Raw genomic sequence first — 20,279 nt, 5'->3', positions numbered from 1 at the left:
CTATCCTGTGGTGTCTCTGAGAATTACTCTATATAAGTGGAACAGTACATCGCTCAGGTTTGAGGTTGATCAAGCTACACTTGACTCTCAGCATTTCTTGAATGTATACTTTGAATCTGATCTGATTCAAACCTTTAGTCAGCTGCCACAGATCTGAGCTGTGCCTCACTTCTCAAGCGTTGTCTTGCCTATCTGAGGGCCTAGATGTGCAAAGGGGGGCAGGGCAGACCCAATCTGACCTTCAAGAAGTTCCAGGAATGAACTTCCAGGGAAGATGGTGGTGTGGGAGGATCCTAAGCTCACATGATCCCACGGACACAACTAGATAACAGCCAGGTCAGTGTAAATAACCCAGAAAATAACCCAGAGACTGAAAGGCCAGACCCTCCACAGCCAAATGTAGAGAAGAGGCCACACTGAAGAGGGTAGGAAGGGCAGAGACAAGGTTCGGCGCTAAACAGACCTGCAGGACTGTCCACAGGAGGGGGGTAGACCATGACACCACGGGTGCAGAGAGGGGAGAGAAGCAGATTCTCAACCCAGGGAGCCTGCATGGGAAAGATGAATCCCCATAATGTTTGGCTTTGAAGACTAAGGGGCCAGGTTTCTCGAATTCTTACACTCAGCAGGGCCTAACACCCAGAACTTTAAAAATCAGCAGGCTCCATGCCAGGAGAGCAGAGGGTGGAGTTCCTACCCTTGAGCAGACAGCCCAGCAAACAGCCCCCCAGAGATACAGCACAGAAGCAGCAGTTTGAAAAATTCCTGGGGCATACAGGACGCAGAGTCTACTAACCTCAGAGCATGCGCTGGGGGGCCCGGGATCTTTGGAGACTTCTCCAGAAGAAAAGGAGTTGGCAGGTGCCATTTCCCTCCCCTGCACCCCAGTCTAGACACATGAACACCTGCGAGAACCAGCATAGTGGCAACACTCTCTACCTAACTTGCTAACTCCATGCCCCACCCCCATGTTCTCCTGCGGGCACACCCCCTCCAGCCAGATGCGCTAAGGTCCCCTCCTGCAGCAAACCCACACAAGAGTTGCTAACACCACAAGCCCACCCTCTACTCCCCTCCACCTGCCACACTTCTGCAGATCCACTTCCTCCACCTGACCTGCCTCAGTCCCTTCCCTCAGGGGACCAGCGCAGACCTTACTGGTACCACATGCCCCAACACCATGTTCTTCTACCAATGAACCCCCTCCACTTACTCCTGTCTAGAGCCCATACGAAGCAGTGCCACAAGCCTGGCAGTGTGCCAGCAGCCCTGACAGGGGCCAGCACCACTCCAAAGTGACCCGTGCCCAAGGGAGAGAAGATAGCCACACACACCGGTCTGACCGCAGCCCCAGAAGTGGGCTGCAGGCAGACATCTGGTCTGACTGCATGCCCCGTTCAACAATGAACACTTCTCAGGGAACAAGTGCTACTCTATCTCTGGCGAGTACCTGGTCTGACTCAACTTAAGCCCAAGGTGGCCCACTGGCCCACTAACACAGAGACCAAACCCTACCCACAACCAGGTAGAGAGTCATCGCAGATGACTGAAGCGTCAGGTTCTGGGGGAGAACAGGGGACACTGCACTGCAGGACATACAGGACCTCTTCTTCATAAGGCCACTACTTTCAAGAGCAGGAGACATAGCTGACTTTCCTTACACACAGAAACAAACATAGAGTTAGACAAAATGAGGAGGCAAAGGAGTATGTCCCAAACGAAAGAATAGGACAAAATGACAACAAGAGAGCTAAACAAAATGGAGATAAGATATATGCCTGACAGAGAATTTAAAGTAAGGTCATAAAGATACTCACTAGGCTTAAGGCTGTAGGACCTCAGTGAGACCTTAAAGAGAGAAAACAAAAAAGAACCAATCAGAGATAAACTCAATAGCTGAAATGAGTAATACACTAGATCGAACATGTAGCAGACTAGAGGAAGCAGAAGAACGGACCAGTGACCCGGAGGATCGAGTAATGGAAAACAATCGAAGCTGAACAGAAGAGAGAGAAAAAAGAATAATAAAAAATGAAAACAGACTCAAAGAACTCAACAACAACACCAAGCATAAGTGTAGTAACATTTGTATTATAGGGATTTCAGAAGGAGAAAAGAGAGAAAAGGGGGTGGAAAATTTAGTTGAAGTAATAATAGCTGAAAACTTCCAAATTTAGGGAAGGAAACAGAAATCCAGATCCAGGAGGTACAGAGAGCCCCCAACAAAATTAACCCAAGGAGGTCTACACCAAGACACATAGTAATTAAAATGGCCAAAAGTAGTAATAAAGGGAAAAATTTTAAAGTAGCAAGAGAAAAGAAAGCAGTTATATATGAGGAAAACCCCATAAGGCTATCAGTTGATTTTTCAGCAGAAATTTTGCAGGCCAGAAGAGTGGCATGATATACTCAAAGTGCCGAAAGTAAAAAACCTACACCCAAGAATACTGTATCTAGTAAGACTATCATTCAGAATAGAAGGAGATAAAGAGTTTCCCAGACAAACAGAAGTTAAAGGAATTCATCACCACTAAATCAGCTCTACCAGAAATGTTAAAGGGGACTCTGAGTGAAAGGGGAAGACCGTAAGTTTGAGTAAAGAAAGCAGGAAGGACAAAGCAGTAAAATCAGTCCACAAAAATCAAAAGATTCACAAAATAATTCACAAAATAAAAGGAGGTAAAGTATGACACCAATACCTAAAATGTGGGAGGGGAGAGAAGTAAAAATATGGGTTCAAACCTAAGTGACCTTCAACTTAATACGGTCTACTACATGCATATTATATACAAACCTAACTGTAACCATAAATCAAAACCTGGTAATAGAGCTGCAAAAAACAAACAGAAAGAGAAAGAGAGAGAAAGAGAGGGAGAGAGAGAGAGAAAGGAATCCAAGTCGATCACTAAAGAAAGCCAGCAAGCCATGAGAGAAGAGTGCAAGAGAACAACAAACAACAAAATGGCAGTAAGTACATACCTATCGGTAATTGCTTTGGATGTAATGGACTAAATGCCCCAATCAAAAGACACAGGGTAATGGAATGGATAAAAAAACAAGACCCATAAAAATGCTGCCTACAAGGGACTCATTTCAGACCTAAAGACACCTGCAGATTGAAAGTGAAGGGATGGGGAAACATTTATCATGCAAATGGATGTGAAAAGAAAGTCAGGGGGCACCTGGGTGGCTCAGTCATTAAGAGTTTGCCCTCGGCTCAGGTCATGATCCCAGGGTCCTGGGATGGAGCCCTGCATCAGGCTCCCTGCTCAGCGGGGAGTCTGCTTCTCCCTCTCCCTCTGCCCCTCCCCCCACTCATGTGCACGCTCTCTCTCTCTCTCCCTCTATCTCAAATAAAAAAAAAAGTCAGGGTAGCAATTCTTAGACTTTAAAACTCAGTAACAAGAGACAAAGATGGGCACTATATAATAATAAAGGGAACAATCCAACAAGAGGCTATAACAATTGTAAATGTTTGGACCTAACAAGGGAGCACCCCAATATATAAAGCAGCTGTTATAAACATAAAGTAATAAATAGTAATACAATAACAGTAGGGGACTTTAACACCACACTCACATCAATGGACAGATCATCCAAACAGAAAATCAACAAGGAAAAAATGGCTTTGAATGACACATTGGACCAGATGGATTTAACAGATATATTCAGAACATTCCGCCCTAAAATAGCAGGATACACATTCTTTTCAAGTGCACATGGTATATTCTCTAGAATGGATCATACTAGGCCACAGAACAAGTCTCAACAAATTCAAAAAGATCGAAGTCATACCATGCATTTTTTTGACAACTTTAAGACACCAAAAATTAACCACAAGGAAAAATCTAGGAAGAACACAAATATATGGAGGTTAAATAACATGCTATTAAACAATGAATGGGTCAATTGAGAAATCAAAGACGAAATCAAAACATACATGGAGACAAATTAAAAAGAAAATATAAGGGTCCAAAATCTTCGGGATGCAGCAAAAGTTGTTTTAAGAGGAAAGTTTATAGCAACAGAGGGAAATTTATAGACCTATGTCAAGAAGCAAGAAAAACCTCAACTTAACCTTGCACCTAAAGGAGCTAGAAAAATAAGAACAAACAAAACCCAAAACCAGTAAAAGGAAAAAAAATAATAAAGATTGTAGCAGAAATAAACTAAATAGAAACAAAAAAACAATAGAACAGATCAATGAAACCACAGGCTGGTTCTTTGAAAAGATCAACAAAACTGATAAATCTTTAGCCAGAATCATAAAAAAAAAGAAAGAAAAGAAAGGATTCAAATGAACAAAATCAGAAATGATAGAGGAAAAATAACACCACACAGAAATAGAAAGGATTATAAGAGAATTATAATGAAAAATTATATGCCAACAAATTGGACAACCTAAGAAGAAACAGATAAAACATAAAACCTACCAAAACTGAACCAGGAAGAAATACAAAATTTGAAAAGGACAATTACCAGCAATGACACTGAATCAGTCATCAGAAAATTCCCAAAAAAAGCCCAGGACCAGACAGTTTCACAGGTAAATTCTACCAAATATTTAAAGAGTTAATAGCTATTCTCAAACTTTTCCAAAAAATAAAGAGGAAGGAAAGCTTCCAAATTTATTCTATGAGGCCAGCATTACCCTGATAACAAAATCAGATAAAGACACTACATAAAAAGAGAACTACAGGCCAATATCTCTGATGAGTATGGTTGCAAGAATCCTCAACAAAATATTAGCAAACCAAATCCAAAAATACATTTAAAAAAATCATTCACCATGATCAAGTGGGGTTTATTCTTGAGATGCTAGCATGGTTCAATATTTGCAAAGTGATCAACATGGTAAGTCACATCAGCAAGAGAAAGGATAAAAACCATATGATCATTACAGATAGTATAACATCCATTCATGATCTAAATCCCCAAAACAAAGGTTTACAGGGAACATACCTCAACAAAGTCCATATGTGAAAAACCCACAGCTAATATCATACTCATTGAGGAAAAACTGAGAGCTTTTCCCTTAAGGTCAGGAACAAGACAAGATGCCACTCTCACCACTTTGATTCAACACAGTACTGAAAGTACCAGCCACAGCAATCAGACAACAGAAAAGAAATAATAGGTAACCAAATTGGTAAGGAAGAAGTAAAATTTTCAATATTTGCAGATGAAATTATACTAAAGAAACTTCTAAAGACTCCACCAAAAAATTACTAGAAATGATAAATGAACTCAGTAAGGTCACAGGACACAAAATCAATATTCGGAAATCCACTGCATTTCTATACACCAAAAGTGAGTAGCAGAAAGAGGAATTAAGAAAACAATCCCAGGGGTGCCTGGGTGGCTCAGTTGGTTAAGCATCTGCCTTCGGCTCAGGTCATGATCCTGGGGTCCTGGGATCAAGTCACGCATTGGGCTCCCTGCTCTGCAGGGAGTCTGCTTCTCCCTCTCCCTCTGCCACTCCCCCTGCTTGTGGTCTCTCGCTCTTTCTCAAATAAATAAATAAAATCTTAAAAAAAAAACAAAACATTTACAATTCCACCAGAAGTAATAAAATACCTAGGCATAAACTTAACCAAGAAGGAGAAAGATCTGTAGTCTGAAAACTATAAAACATTGATCAAAGAAACTGAAGATGACACAAACAAATGGAAAGATATTCCACGCTCATGGATTGGAAGAACAAATACTGTTAAAATGTCCATACTACCCAAAGCAATCTATAGATTTAATGCAATCCCTATCAAAATACCAACAGCATTTTTTTTTCACAGAACTAGAACAAAGACTCCTAAAATTTGTATGGAACAAAAGATCTCAAAGAGCAAAAGCCATCTTGGAAAGGAAAAACAAAACTTGGAGGTATCACAATCCCAGATTTCAAGATATACTACAAAGCTGTAGTAATCAAAACAGAATGGCAAAGGCACAAAAACAGACCCAAGATCAATGGAACAGAACAGAGCCCAGAAATAAATGCACAATTATATGGTTGACTAATCTTCAACAAAGGAGGCAAGAATATGTAATGGGAAAAAGACTGTCTCGTCAGCAAATGGTGTTCGGAAAAATGGACAGCCACATGCATAAAGAATGAAACTGGACCACTTTCTTACACCATACACAAAAATAAACTCAAAATGGATAAAGGACCTAAATGTGAGTCCTGAAACTATAAAAATCCTAGAGAACAGACAATAATTTCTTGACATCAGCCGTAGCAACATTTTTCTAGGTATTTCTCCTGAGGTAAGGGAAACAAAAAGCAAAAATAAACTACTGGAACTACATCAAAATAAAAAGCTTCCACACAGCAAAAGGAATCAATAAAATGAAAAGACAACCTACTGAATGGGAGAAGATATTTGCAAATGATAAATCCAGTAAAGGGTAGTATCCAAAATACATAAAGAACTGACACAAGTCAACCCCCAAAACACAAAGAATACAACTTAGAAATGGGCAGAAGACATGAACAGACATTTCTTCACAGAATATATGGAGATGGCCAACAGACACATGAAAAGATGCTCAACATCACTCATCATCAGGGAAATGCAAATCAAAACCACAATGGGATACCACCTCACTCCTGTGAGAATGGCTAAAATCAACACAAGAAACAGCCAGTATTGTCGAGGACGTGGAGAGAAAGGAACACTTGTGCACTGTTGGTGGGAATGTAAACTGGTGCGGCCACTGTGGAAAACAGTACGGAGATCCTCAAAAAATTAAAAATAGAACTACCATGTGAACCAGTAATTCCACTACAGGGTATTTATCCACAGAATATGAAAACACTAATTCAAAAAGATATATACACCCCTCTGTTTATTGCAGCATTATTTTCAACAGCCAAATTACGGAAGCAGCCCAAGTGTCCATCGATTGATGAATGGATAAAGAGCTGGCATGTGAACACAGACACACACACGCGAATATTACTCAGCCATAAAAAAGAATGGAATCTTGCCATTTGCAACAACATGGATGGATCTAGAGAGTATAATGCTAAATGAAGTAAGAGAAGGACAAATACCATATGATTTCACTCGAAAGTGGCATTTAAGAAAAACAAGTGAACAAGGAAAAAAAGAGACAAACCAAGACACAGATTCTTAACTACTGAGAACAAACTGATGTTTACCAGAGGGGAGGTGGGGTGGCGGGATGGTTGAAATAGGTGAAGGGGTTGAAGGGCACACTTATTATGACATGCACTGAGCAATATATACTATCGTAAACTAATTTAACAGTGCACATTAACTATACTAGAATTAAAATTGTTTTAAAAACGCAACATATTAAATAACTTAAAAAACAAAACAGTTCCAGGAATGGACTCCAGTGAGACTAGGGACCAGGGATGTTTAAGGACTGTAGTGCATCAAGGACCGATGACATTTGGATCAGAGAAGTTTTTGCCCTCAGAATGCAATTTAAAGATGAGTACTTCAGCATGAACCTGAGGAACTCTATCATTTCGAGAACAAAGTATAGGCCAACATAACAGCCGATACTGAAGAACTCAGAATAAGTGAGTGTGATTCTTACTTACTCCTCATTTACATTCAAGAATAATATATGTGCTGGAAGGGGGGGGGGGGATGAGTAACAAAATTAAACCAAAATGTAAATCACTGAAAAGCCACAAAGGTGACAAAACAATATTAATAGGACCGAAGTGATACGGCAAAGTGATGCAATTTAGAAAGTTTAGGCATTTTGATTTTCAAAAAAACATTCCATGAGATCTTTTAAAAACCTTGTAGCATTTAAAACTGTATTTCTAGGGCGCCTGGGTGGCTCAGTCGTTAAGCGTCTGCCTTCGGCTCAGGTCATGATCCCAGGGTGCTGGGATCGAGCCCCGCATCGGGCTCCCTGCTCAGTGGGGAGCCTGCTTCTCCCTCTCCCACTCCTCCTGCTTGTATTCCTGCTCTTGCTATCTCTCTGTCAAATAAATAAATAAAATCTTAAAAAAAAAAAAAAACTGTATTTCTAAAATACATCCATCCAAAAGAGCTTTGATTTATGTCATAATCAGTGAAGTTAATTCTGTGAAAGTCTGATAATTGATTTACGTATAATGCTCATTAAGATATCCCCACATATACACATGATTAAAACAGAACTGCATGCTTCTCTTATAAAATACAAAAACGTAAGACTCACACAATGACACAAACACCTATTTATTGTATTAAATACAAGCCTGAAATGTTAAGTAGATATAACAGGTTCCAAAAAATTAACATTTCAGATTCTCCAAGTCCTGCTGGGGCTTTACAACTAAAACAATGCTTCGGAGGGCTTTTTTTTTTTTTTTTTAATTCATTAAAAAAAAGCAACAATCGGGGGGGCTATAAAATCCATAAAATCCCAAATGTAGAAGTTTATTCAAAACGGTGCCGAATCCCTAAGGTGGCCGTCAACAGCACTGGTTCGCAGCTTTAAGGAATGTGAAGCTCACAGTTTGCAGGGGTTTCCGCCTCGGAAGCCACCGCCCCCCCCGCCCCGTCCCCGCCGCCGGCTACACGGCCGTTTCGTGCTTCCACAGCCCGGTCCTGATGTTGCCAGTGCTCTCCGCACCCAGCAAGGGGCCGTCCTGCCCGTTGCTCTTGACTGGTCCATTCTGCACGGCCAGGTTGAGTCCGTAGGACTTCTGCTGGCTTCCAAGTTCAACTACAACTGGCTTCCTTAAGGCATCCTTCTTGCTGCCACTCGAAGCGGGCTTTTCGAAATTTCTGGGGCTCCGGGGGAGTGTGCCACAGCCATCACTGCTCTCCTGTTGGGGCGGGTTGCACGGTCTCTCTCTGTAGGCTGAATGCGCTCTTCTGCTCCTCGAGGGTCCTTCGTCACCGCCCGGCCGGCTCTTAGGGAAGCCGTTCTGCACACTGCCCTCCACGCTCGTTGGGACGTCATAGGCATATTCTCTGAGGACGGCGAGCCGGCTTGCCCGGTGTCCTTTACTCCTGTTTTTATGATGGCGGCCCGGGTGCACGTTTGGGCGAAACTGGACTTCCAGAGGCGCCACGTGCATCTTGATGTCATTGTCCATCGAATGTTCGGTCAGACTATTATCGAGCTGAGGTGTGGAGTTCAAGGGCAGAGGGCTGGTGTGGCACTGAGCTGCAGCAGCCTGCAAGTTTGTTAATTTGCAGCCCTGGGAGGAGTTCTTGAAGCTCGACGTACTCTTGTTGGTGCATGAGGACTCGGCGCTGCTGCTGGTGCCCTTCGGGGCCTCTCCGTTCGTGCCGCTGGAGGTGGGGGGCTGCACGTCCACCTGCACGGAGTACGAGCTCCGGCCGGGGCAGCAAGTCATGAGCCACGCGAGTCTAACGTCCTCCCTGTTAACGCAGTGGTGAACCACGATGAAGGCACTGAGGCTTAAACACGTAGCTCCAAAAAAGAAGCTAAACACCAAGTCCAGGGGGTAATACAAGGAGACGGCCAAGGCCCCAAACATCCACAAGGCGACATATAAGAGCAAGGTAAGGCTGGCCCCCAAAAGTTGAGAATGGAAAGTGTGTTCATTTTCCAATGCTGACGTCGAGATCAGAGACAGAGACAGTGAGTCCTGAGGGTGCACTTCGCCGTTTCCATGGGCCGTCAACCGCTGCTGTGCCTCGGTGGGCTCCTTCAGCTCATATCTGCGCTCGGGGTGTCTTTTCAACTGAATAAATATGCTTAGAAAGTACACACAGTTTACAAAAGTGATGAAGCTGGCAGGCCCGTAGAAGGCTCCCAAGGAGGGCTCCCAGGCCATCCAGCAACTAGAAGAGAAAATGAGAAGCCGAGTCAGATGCTACGACACATCAACAAACTGTCCCAGAAACTGCAATAAAGTCAGGGCCTGGGAAATCATTAAAAAGAGAAGCAATGGGGTCAGGTATGCAGAGAACACAAAACACTCACTAGGGTGCATTTGGCCGACTGCCGTAATTCTTGATGTTGGCTGCGGCTGTTATGCCACAAACTATGATGGGTATGCCACCTCCGATCAGGTAAAACCTGGAAGAAGGAACAATGCAAATAGCAGCTCATCATTCCAAGTTACCAAGGCGCGCACATCCCGGCGTCTCCGTCCTGCAAAAGTCCTTCCTTCGTGACCAATTATTATTCCTATCCCAATAATAAACTGGAAATTAACTTCTGGAGACTGCTTTGTTAACAATAACTTCCTGAATTTTTTTTTTTTTTAATTTTTGTTTGGATATCTTTTTTTTTTTTTTAAAGCAGGCTACCAAGTTTCCAACTAGAGGAAAGCTGGTCGGCTTCTGCCACCCTGTGGACAAGCACGGCTACTGCAGGTAGGGTTTTAGTTCCTATTCTTTTCTTTCAGAAGGCACTAACCGGCTTCCTTTCGATTCAGCTGGCAAACCAGAAAGTTAGCCCATTACCAAATGGACCTTAAGGTCTCCCTGTGCCATACGTCAGACAAAACACGTAATGACATTATTTGTTTATTAATGTCTGGTTAAACCTGCATGTTCTGGGACACCCTACTGCTGTGTATGCTTATCCCTAGTCACTCAGGCAAAGCAGGTGCTCGGTCCCAGCAGCTTCATGCAGTGTGCAGGCCCTTCCTGACTCCTTTCCCGTGGACTCACTGGGGACAGCAGGAAAAACGAAGGTACCTAAGAACGGAGGGAGACAGAGTGGTGGCGGGCCCTATAAAGAGAAACTTCTTTCCTCGGCCAGACCTTCTTTGAGCTGAGACAGTAGGAACTCTGTGCCCTGGCTGGGTCCTCCTGGGCACGGTCACAATCCTAACTCTGCATCTGCCACTTTGTAGAGACACAGCCCGAGGTCCTGAGCTGGCTGGCTGAAGACTGTATTGGGGACTTAATTAACACCTGTGCTTGGTGTCTTTTTTTTTTTTTTTTCCACTCACTCAGAACCTAACAGAAAGGAAGATGGGACCCCCAAATCTTCAAACACCATCTCTCCCTTCTTTTAAGGCCAGGGACAGACGTGTCAAATTGCCTCCCAACTCTGTGGCCGGGCACTCCTGCTGCCCCTCATCGTCCAGGGACCATTCACCTCCTGAATCTTCTATGTTCTCAGGTGTTCTCTTTCAGTTCTTCCCTTTATTGGCTATGGCCCATCTACTAAATGTCAACATGGCCCCAGGACCATGCTTTTAACTAACTTCTCCCCGGGGCATGTGGTTCAGGACCACATGCGAGAACATCTCCAGCTGTCTGCACAGCGCTGAGCACCGTCTTCCCTGCTGAGCCCCCGGTTTCCCACAATGTGAACGACTCACAGAAAGTACTAGTGAGCCTACGTCCTCTGAGCGTACGTACCCTCCCCGCCCCCCCATTCTACGTTTCCTATATTCTCAGCTGATGGAAGCACCATGTGCTGAGGTGCCCTCGCTAAGTAATCTGAAACCATCTTTGAAGTTCTCTCCCTTCCACAATTTTAAATCTAACTGGCCATCCATTCTGGAGAACCTGCCTCAAGTGTCTTGAACACGCGCCCCCTCTCTTCTCTCTGACGCTGTTCGGGTTTCAGTCCTCCCGTGGGCAAGCAAACGACCTCTCGGCAGAATTCCCTACCCTCAGGCTCTCCCATTGAGACGGGTTACTAATGCAAGGCTGTCCTTCTAAAAAGATACCTCGTGGGGCCACTCCCTTAGGTAAAAGTCTTCCATGGCTGCCCACATTTGCACACGGCTCCCAAAGGCCTGACACAGAGCTTTCACCCTGACTTCCTGCAATCTCCACCGATAAGTTCCAGCCAAAGTGCATGCTCAAAGTTCCCTCAGCTCCCCCCATAATCCTGTATCTGGAGCGTCACCTCTGACCTTTGCCCTAATCACTCAGGAAGATCATCCCTAATGGTCAATACTTCCCAACACCCACCCTCCCCCCAAATTAATGGCGCCTTTGTTTGCACTTTCCAAAAGAATGTTATCTCCAGCACAGTTCTCACCCCACCCACAGCCGGTTCTTCGTGGTCCCCTCAGGCAGACTGGAAACTCCTCAGACGCAGGACAGCTTAGGTGCCTGGCCTGGTGCCAGCTCCACAGCCAGCGTTCAGCCCACCAGTCACCACTGCTCAATTTTTACTCCTGCAGCCCAGTAATCCACTATTTTTTTATTATAATTGGGAAGAAGGGTGTAACTCCAAAACTGAGTTGTCTTTTGTGGAGAGTAGTAAAATGGAAACATACTTGCGGAGGTTAAAATCTCTGACGTGACCCCAAGGAAATAACCACAGCTAACATTTTTTTAGAGCCTGTTAGACGGTCGGTGCCACCTTAAGGCACTTATTTATTCCCACGTTACAGATGAGAGAAGGAGGCCGGGAGAGGGTAGCGAACTTCACCAGGGGCTCCCGGCCAGAACTCAAACCCAGGAAGCCCAGCTTATGGACTTTCCAAAATTTACTCAGCATTGTTTTGTTATGTTTAAAACGGCTTCACCTCAACTGTTTAATGAACGTTTAATAGAACACAGTGAACAAGGATATCAGATACCTGAGCATCGGTCTTGGAGGAGGCGGCAGTTCTTCGGGATCCTGGCATCTTTTCGCCTTTTTAGTGACTTGTTTATAGATATTTCGAGCTGTCACTCCAACCCATAGTACTGTAGCAAGAGTGGAATAATGAAGAATTATTCCAACCTAGAAAGAAGATTGAAGGATATATAAACTGAAAGGAGAAAAAAAACTCCCCAGGAACAGGGGCCTCCGAGGTTACCAAAAATACCTGGTAAGTAACTTCCAAAAACAGGACTCAAAAACAGCATGAAGGTATATTCTAAAGATGGATTCCTCTGCCCACTAATGAAACAAAGCATTCTAACAGCCGTGTAACAGAGGATCATGTCCTCTCACAGATCCAGGAGACCCACAGACCACACACAACGTTTACCCAAGATAACCCTTCAGACACCATGGAATTGACTCTTAGACAACATTAAACCAAAGGTGTGTTTCACCCAGACGCCATGTTATAAAGTAGAGTTCGGTTTCTGAGGCCCATTTTAAGGAGGAAGGTAGAGAGCAAGGGCAGAGAATAAGCTTGTGTGACAGCCCTGAGTTCTAATTCAGAGCTTTCGTATATGATAACGGTAGGTCAGCAAGAGAATATATTGGCGGGTCAGAGGGTGATGTCTAGAATCAAAACTTTTACCTGGTTTTAAAACCAGTATCCACCCCTTATCAGCTGTGATAACTTCAGCAAAGGCGTATAACATCTCAAACACTGGTTTCCTTGTGCGTAAGCAGAGAGAGATGAAAGTACTGTGGGGCTAACTAAGATCGTCTACATAAAGCCTTCAGGACATTGTCTGGCCCATGATAAGCAATCAAGAAAAATGACAGCTATATTTTTATTATTACTTATTAGGAGTGTGGTTTTAAGTAAATAATGTCACCTCTCTAAATTAATTTTCCTCATTGGAAGAGTGGGAAGATTATCAATGACTATCTCTGGCATTTCTGTAGGGGCTATATGGGCACAATATTTGAGACATAACAGGTACCCAATAAATAGTGGAAACCTGCAGAATATGTAATGGTCACACTAATTAAATTTCTTCCCCCAGGGGGTTATGGAGGTCATGTTTACCATGTGACCTGTGTGTGAAGCAACTCTATTTGGAGCTAGAATTCTAGATGAAGATATATATGGGCCTAAGAAAGGTTTAAATCCATTTTAAGAAAAGTGCATATATCATTGGAACATCAAGGACACTATTCAGCTTTCTAATCCGACTAATTACTTACTATCTGTTTGATCATTTCTTTTTATATAATTACCGCAGGTAAAATCCTATTAACGAAAATCTTCAAGACAAATTTTTTCCTTCTAAAAGGATGGCTCTCTGATCTGAAGAAAATCAAACTGATTGACATTATCAAACCTAGGGCAGTGATAACCACATTTAGATTGCTGCCCAGAGTTCATTTTCATGAGAATCAGTGTGCAGCCAAAATGCGGCAAGTGAAAACCCAAGTCTTATTTTGCAGGACAAAAATGAGGACAGTCACTGTCCAGTCTGAATCTTGCTCTGACTCGGGAAGTGGCTGGCAGGGTGGGTCCAGCTTGGCCAAACTAGAAGACTCACAGTTATGTTCTTCGTAAGGAGAAAAGTGGCTCCTTGGTTTCCATTAGTTTTACTGTCCGTATGGTAAAAGCAAAATTTACAGAGAAAAGTAGAACAAAAAGCCTAAAGTAAACCTTAGACTATCTGGAGTCATACCCAATACTAGATGTAAAAATAGTGTCCATGAATTTGGTACATAGACAGCAAAATGTTCAAGACAAATCACTGGTATGGACTCAAAACGGTAGGCTGCACTGGAGGTTTCTCAGATGACGAGGTCAGAAGAACAAGACCGAGCGGTGAAGTAAATAAGTTTAAAAAATAGGAGTGAAAATATTTTCAACACAGGAGGTACAAGATGGAGCATTTTCTTGTTTTAGATCTAAGAGGGAAAACTCAACCTTTAGATTTTGAAGTGTTTCCTATGGCATTTCAAAACTTCCAGAGTGTTCACACTTGAAAGATACTAAAGCCTTCAGTCAAACAAAATTATTACTAATGGTAGAATTTTAGGGGTCTGATGTCACCTAGTAACCATCATGTAAGCAAATCCCCAGATATTCCATGAGAACCAGAATAAAGGGGGAGCAGAGAACTGGCAGAGAGGGTATTTCTTTTGGAATGGGATACCTCCTACTGTTTTCTCCATCAGACACTTGAAATGCAACCTGTCAAATTTCTTTCACATAAATCAGAAATACATGTGGAAAGTTTGTAAAGTTTGGGAATAAGTAATCTAATTCATAGGGCATGTAAACGATTAATTAAATGCAACAGAGGATTACTTGAGAAAGTCACCTGACCTTAGGACATCAATTTCCAAAGCTGTAAAACCTATATAAAATAATTATCCCAGAGAGTTGCATTTTATATGTTACTGAACCATATATAAGCTCTCACATACTAGAGACCGGACATTGTAACGATCATATTTGTAACCCCCAATAACCCTAAGATAGTACAGCATGTAGAGTGAGTGTGCAAAAAAATGATCTTTATATTCATATAATCATGTATGAATACACGTAAAATAGTAACAGCTTCCACTATTGAATGCCCACTGTGTGCCCCAAAATGTACGAAGACAATTTGTAAGTGCTTCCATTTTATCCTCCTAACGTCACCATTCAGTGGAGGGTATTAACCTTGAGCTACAGACCATGGGACTGCATCTGAAAGGCATGCAATCATCACTAGAGGTCACCTGGTCAGTAGCAGGGCTGCAACTCAAACCCATGTCTGCTGGTTTCCAGAACCCACGCCCCTTCTATTAGGCTGTGCTGGTCCTCACTAAATAGTGAAGCATAGTGACCCCAGTGTGGGGAGGGGAAGCGGCTCGCGGGGGACGACAGCTGAGTCAGCAAGACTGGCATCTGAATCACCCCTCTGCCACCCAACAGCCTAGTGATTTGGGACAAGTTGTTCAATTCCGTAAGACTCAATTTCTGTACTGATAAAATATAGGAATAACGAGTACCTCCTGGGGTTAATATGAAAGTCAAGATAACACATTTGCAGTAGTTGGCAAGTAAAAGGTCTTCAAATTCATTGATTAAATTTCCCCAAGGCATTTCACGAGCCGTGGCAGAAAAACTCTTGAGAAGAGACACAAAAGGACACCAGAGAAGGTTAGCCGACGCTGTATTTAATAAATTAAATCATGGAGTCGTAGAGTAACAAGGTGACTTAAGTAAGATCCGGCCGTGTCTTTTCACCACACAGCTAAGGAAACCAAGGACCAGAAAATTAATTATCACACAATTATTTGGCAGCACATCATGACCCAGAACCCAGGACCCTTCCCACCTGGAGTGAACAGCCCTCGCTACTTTGACACTCGGCTACTCAGCTCTTCTTCAGCTCCTTCTGCAAGAGAGAGTCCAAGCCTGCAGAACGCACCTAGAGTACCACCAGAACTGACTTATGACTCAGAGTGGGAAGGACCTGGCTGGTGCCTAATGGCATCTCCAACAACCTCAACCCATCACTGTGGGGAGGCAAGCATCGTAGAACCCGTTCGCGCCGTCCATAAAGTATATGAGCTCTGAAAGGGAAATAAGAAACGTAAAACTGCACCGATTACGTGCACATATAAAACTGCATATAAGGTATGCACACATTAGGATTCTAGCAGGTGCACTCAGGGCTCAGCTGGAAGAACCTTAATGATCATGTAAGTTAACTAGCCCAACCCATTATTTTATAGAAGAAACGTTAACCCCTACTAGGCTAAGTGACTAATCATACAGATGTGGGAAACAAAGGCAGAAGAAAACTTATTAAATTTCCTACTACCTACAGCCCATTGCCAAGTCCTTGAGTGACATTCCTCTAGGGGCTCAGCTGCCTCTATGTTACTACTTTGCTAAGGGCAAAAGCCAAGCTTAGCCCAACCCCCAGGATCCTGTAAGTCTACTTTAACACATAAAAATTCCTTTAGAAACTTCCTTTATCTCTACCCCTCAAGATGCCTGTTGGCAATCATCCCCCAAGCATATGGCCCACGGATATCCATCTGAAGGGTCTCATGACTACAGTTTTATTAGAAGGCAATAAATGACTTATTCCCAACAATAGCTAGCCCCCTCAAGGTCCTGGAAACCTTGCTTCAAAATTCCTTAGAGACTTTCACTCTCCCTAACCCCCTCCCAACTTGGAAGTATGTAACGGGCCACTTGTCATGACCCAGGTACAGCTCCTTCTGCCCATGGGTCCTGTCCCCGTGCTTTCATAAAACAACCTTCTTGAGGAAGAATTCTCTCTTGGCTGTTGGCGTCGAACCTTTACATCTTTCCTACATCAATACTAGTCATCCTGGCAGACACAGAATTAGAACCTACCTACTAGTGTCTGGAAGTGCAGGCCAGTCCTGCTTGCCTTCCCCCGACTCCCCGCTCAGTTGGCTCCTAACTGAACCACCACAACGGCAAAGAGAAGCCAGTCATGTCTGAGTCAGAAACGGCAAGAGTGTTATGTTTTTCACAGAAGGAAAAACAGTGGAAAAACAGAAGCAAATGACATGTAAAAACATCTAAAGACTTGCCTTTCCCTTAAAAAAAAAAAAAAAAAAAAAATCTTTAAGCCATGGACATTCAATGTAGAGGCCCTGAACACTCCCTGCAAATTCCTCTCCTTTTCTTTCTAGAAAAGGTATAAAATATCATTCAGGACAATGAAAGGCAGTCATCTTCACAATGGCCTCTTTCTATTCATTGCCTCAGTGAAATCAAGGTGTCTGCTTTGTGAAAACAATGAATACTTTTAGACAAATCGAGACTACCTTTACCACCACCGTGGGCTGAGCACTCTCCTCACAACCTCTGCTCAAAATGGCTCCAGGGTCGAATGACTTCTACCATATGTAAACCAAGGACTTTTTTGTTCATTCGCCCAATAAACATTTGCTAAGCATCTAGTATCACCTACTCTGGGTCAGGTCCTGTGCTGATCCTTGGATAAACATGGGTGAATCAGATCAGTGGGATTCCTTGCAGAGCGTCGGGTCCAGAGACAGAGAACAGGTAAACAGGAGTCAACTGTGAAGGGTTGTAGGCATCATGGAAATTTAATAAGCACCATGGGATAATGAGGGGAGGGGAGGGACGGTATCTCTCAAACAGTAACAGTAAACTGAGACCTACAAACAAGATGAATAGGAATCAGAAGGGGTGGGGGGGAGGGCTGAGAGAACATTATCTTCTGTGCATGGATTCAGCTGACCCAAGACCCATTATCTGACCTCTCGTACGGTCCAATCAAGTTGGATTCCCAGTGTATACTAATGGCCTACAACAGAAATACTCTGCACAGCAGAGAGGTAATTTTTTCAATAGTGACACTAACAGAAATAAAGTCTCCAGCACCTTAATCCTCTCCATGATTCTTACACACACTCGCATTTTAAACTGGATGTCAGCTATACAATATTGGATTAGTTGTCAACCTTAGGTTCATGACACATTCTAGTGACTGGACCAAGCACGTCCTGCTGTTATTTAATTAGTTATTATTCATAAGTGGCTAAGAACTTATCAGCAAGACAAAAGGCAAGACCTTGACCAAAACCTGTATCAAACAATATAATCCCCTTCCCCCAAGGTAATCATTACTCTCTATCTTCTGTTTATCATCCCTTTGCCTTCCTTCTACAGTTTTATTGGATCCACATATTTTCATTAAAAGTGAGCGGTTTCATTTTAGTTACTTCTTGCTTTATAAAAAAAAGACAGCAGGGTGGATGTAATTTATGGGACTTAATTTTTCCACATATATTCCTAAGACTTACTCATATTGTTACACATTGTTGTAATTCATTAGTTTTGACTGTTGCATAATATCACAGTTTATTCACTCTGTCACCAATGGGCATTTGGGCTGCTTCCAGGTTTTCTCTATTGGGCACAGTGCTATGAATATTCATATGCACGTGTATACTCCTAGACACAGGTCTGTTACATATGGGCAAGCGTACTCTCGGAGTCAGGAACGGGGCTGCTGGGTCCCAGGGTCTATGCATGGTTAACCTCAGACCGCAAAGCCTCCGAGAATCATCCGCTTAACGTTCCTACCCACGACGCAGAAAACATGCGGACCCAACATGTTCTTCACGACTTGGCATTGTCAGGCTTGACTTTTTGCTGACAGAAAAGGCATAAATGCTACCTCATTGTCTTAATTCGCATCTCCATGACCACCGATCATGCTGAGCACCTCTTCCCACAGATACGGACTCTGTGTATCCTCTTCTCTGAAAAGTCTGTCCACTCTCGCCACTTTTTCTACTGGGTTGTTTGTGGCATTTTTGTTGATTACAGTTTTTTTTTTTTTTTTTAAAGATTTTATTTATTTATTTGAGAGAGAGAATGAGAGAGAGCATGAGAAGGGGGAGGGTCAGAGAGAGAGGCAGACTCCCTGCTGAGTAGGGAGCCTGACGTGGGACTCAATCCCAGGACTCCAGGATCATGACCTGAGCCAAAGGCAGTCGCTTAACCAACTGAGCCACCCAGGCACCCCGTTGATTATAGTTCTTAATGTATTTTTTATTCCAATGCCTTTTCAGCGGTATGTATTAAGAAGAGCATCTTCCAATTTGTTAGCTTGTCTTTCCACTTTCATTAAGGAATCTTAATTAACAAAAGCTCTTATTTTTAATTTGGTTAAAATTATCTCTTCTAGTCAATGCCTTTTAGTGTTGTATTTAAGAAATCCCTACCCAAGGACTGTGATATTTTCTAATGTGAATTTTAACATTTTGGCTTGGCCATGGTAGTTTTTTAATCCACCTGAAGTTGACATTTTTTATTAAGGCATGAGTACAGATCCACTGTAATGTTTTTCCACATGGATTTTCCCCAGCTCCTTTATGCTGCAGAGGTCTCTCTTCGCCACAACTGAAGAGCATGCAAACCTTGGTCTCACACCAGAGTTGCACATGGGTCTGCTTCTGAGTCTCTGTTCACCTGTGCTGGTCCATGTCTCTCTCGCTACCCCAAATGCCGCAGTGTTAATGACGAGAGCCTCCTAAGTTCTGATGATTAGAAGGACAGTCACCTTGCTCTACTCTTCCTTTGCAGAAGTGTCCTGGCTATCTTTATCTTTGGTTCTTTGCTTTTAATGTAAATTTAAAAACCATTTTATTGTGTTTTGTGAAAAACTCTCTTACATATATATTAATTTCAGAGTAACTGCCATCCTTCTAATAGTAACACTTCCTGTCCCTGGGCCTAGTATATCGTTTATTTAGGTCTTCTTAAATACCTATTACAATTTTGCCTGTAAATAGTGAACATCTTTTATTCATTCTTGGTACCTGATATTCTTTGATACATGGCATGTTCACATTAATTATGTTTCCTCATAGTTGCATTTCTGCATCCAACTTCTGTATGTTAAACTTGGATTCACTCTTGGCTAAACCTTCCCATTACCTCAAATCATTTATCTGTAAATTACGGTAGGGGTTTTTTTTTATATAAATAATCACATCATCTGACAGCTCAAATATTAGTCCCAACTTATGGGTGCGGAAGCTGAGACACAGAAAAGTTAAACACTGAAGTCACAGGATCTCAAAGAGATAACTGCACCCCCACGTTCACTGTAGCCTTATTCACCGCAGTCAAGAGAGAGAAGCAACCTACATGTCCATCAGCAGATAAATGGATAAAGAAAAGGTGGTATATCAGTACGATGGAATATTAT

General features: G+C 42.8%; 1 protein-coding gene across 4 annotated transcripts in view; it reads right to left on the bottom strand.

Annotated features, from left to right (window-relative positions):
- Nucleotides 1-8,340: 8,340 nt before the first annotated feature.
- The window catches only part of ADGRA3 (adhesion G protein-coupled receptor A3), a 123,849-nt gene continuing 111,910 nt past the window's right edge, over nt 8,341-20,279 (bottom strand). For 3 of the 4 annotated variants that reach the window (XM_035005214.1, XM_035005217.1, XM_035005215.1), the window contains 3 exons: nt 12,506-12,651; nt 9,934-10,029; nt 8,341-9,791 (listed from right to left, as the gene is read on the bottom strand). In XM_035005214.1, coding sequence (XP_034861105.1) covers nt 8,549-9,791; nt 9,934-10,029; nt 12,506-12,651 — 1,485 coding nt within the window. In that variant the 3' untranslated portion in view covers nt 8,341-8,548. The remainder of the gene's footprint in view (nt 9,792-9,933; nt 10,030-12,505; nt 12,652-20,279) is intronic. The other variant, XM_035005216.1, reaches the window with a different exon arrangement.

This window comes from Mirounga leonina, unplaced genomic scaffold, assembly GCF_011800145.1.
Source record: "Mirounga leonina isolate KUSES-001 unplaced genomic scaffold, KU_Mleo_1.0 Mir_129, whole genome shotgun sequence".
Taxonomy (NCBI): domain Eukaryota; kingdom Metazoa; phylum Chordata; class Mammalia; order Carnivora; family Phocidae; genus Mirounga; species Mirounga leonina.
The sequence above is the reverse complement of the archived record's forward strand: the minus strand, read 5'-3'. Positions and strand labels throughout refer to the sequence as shown.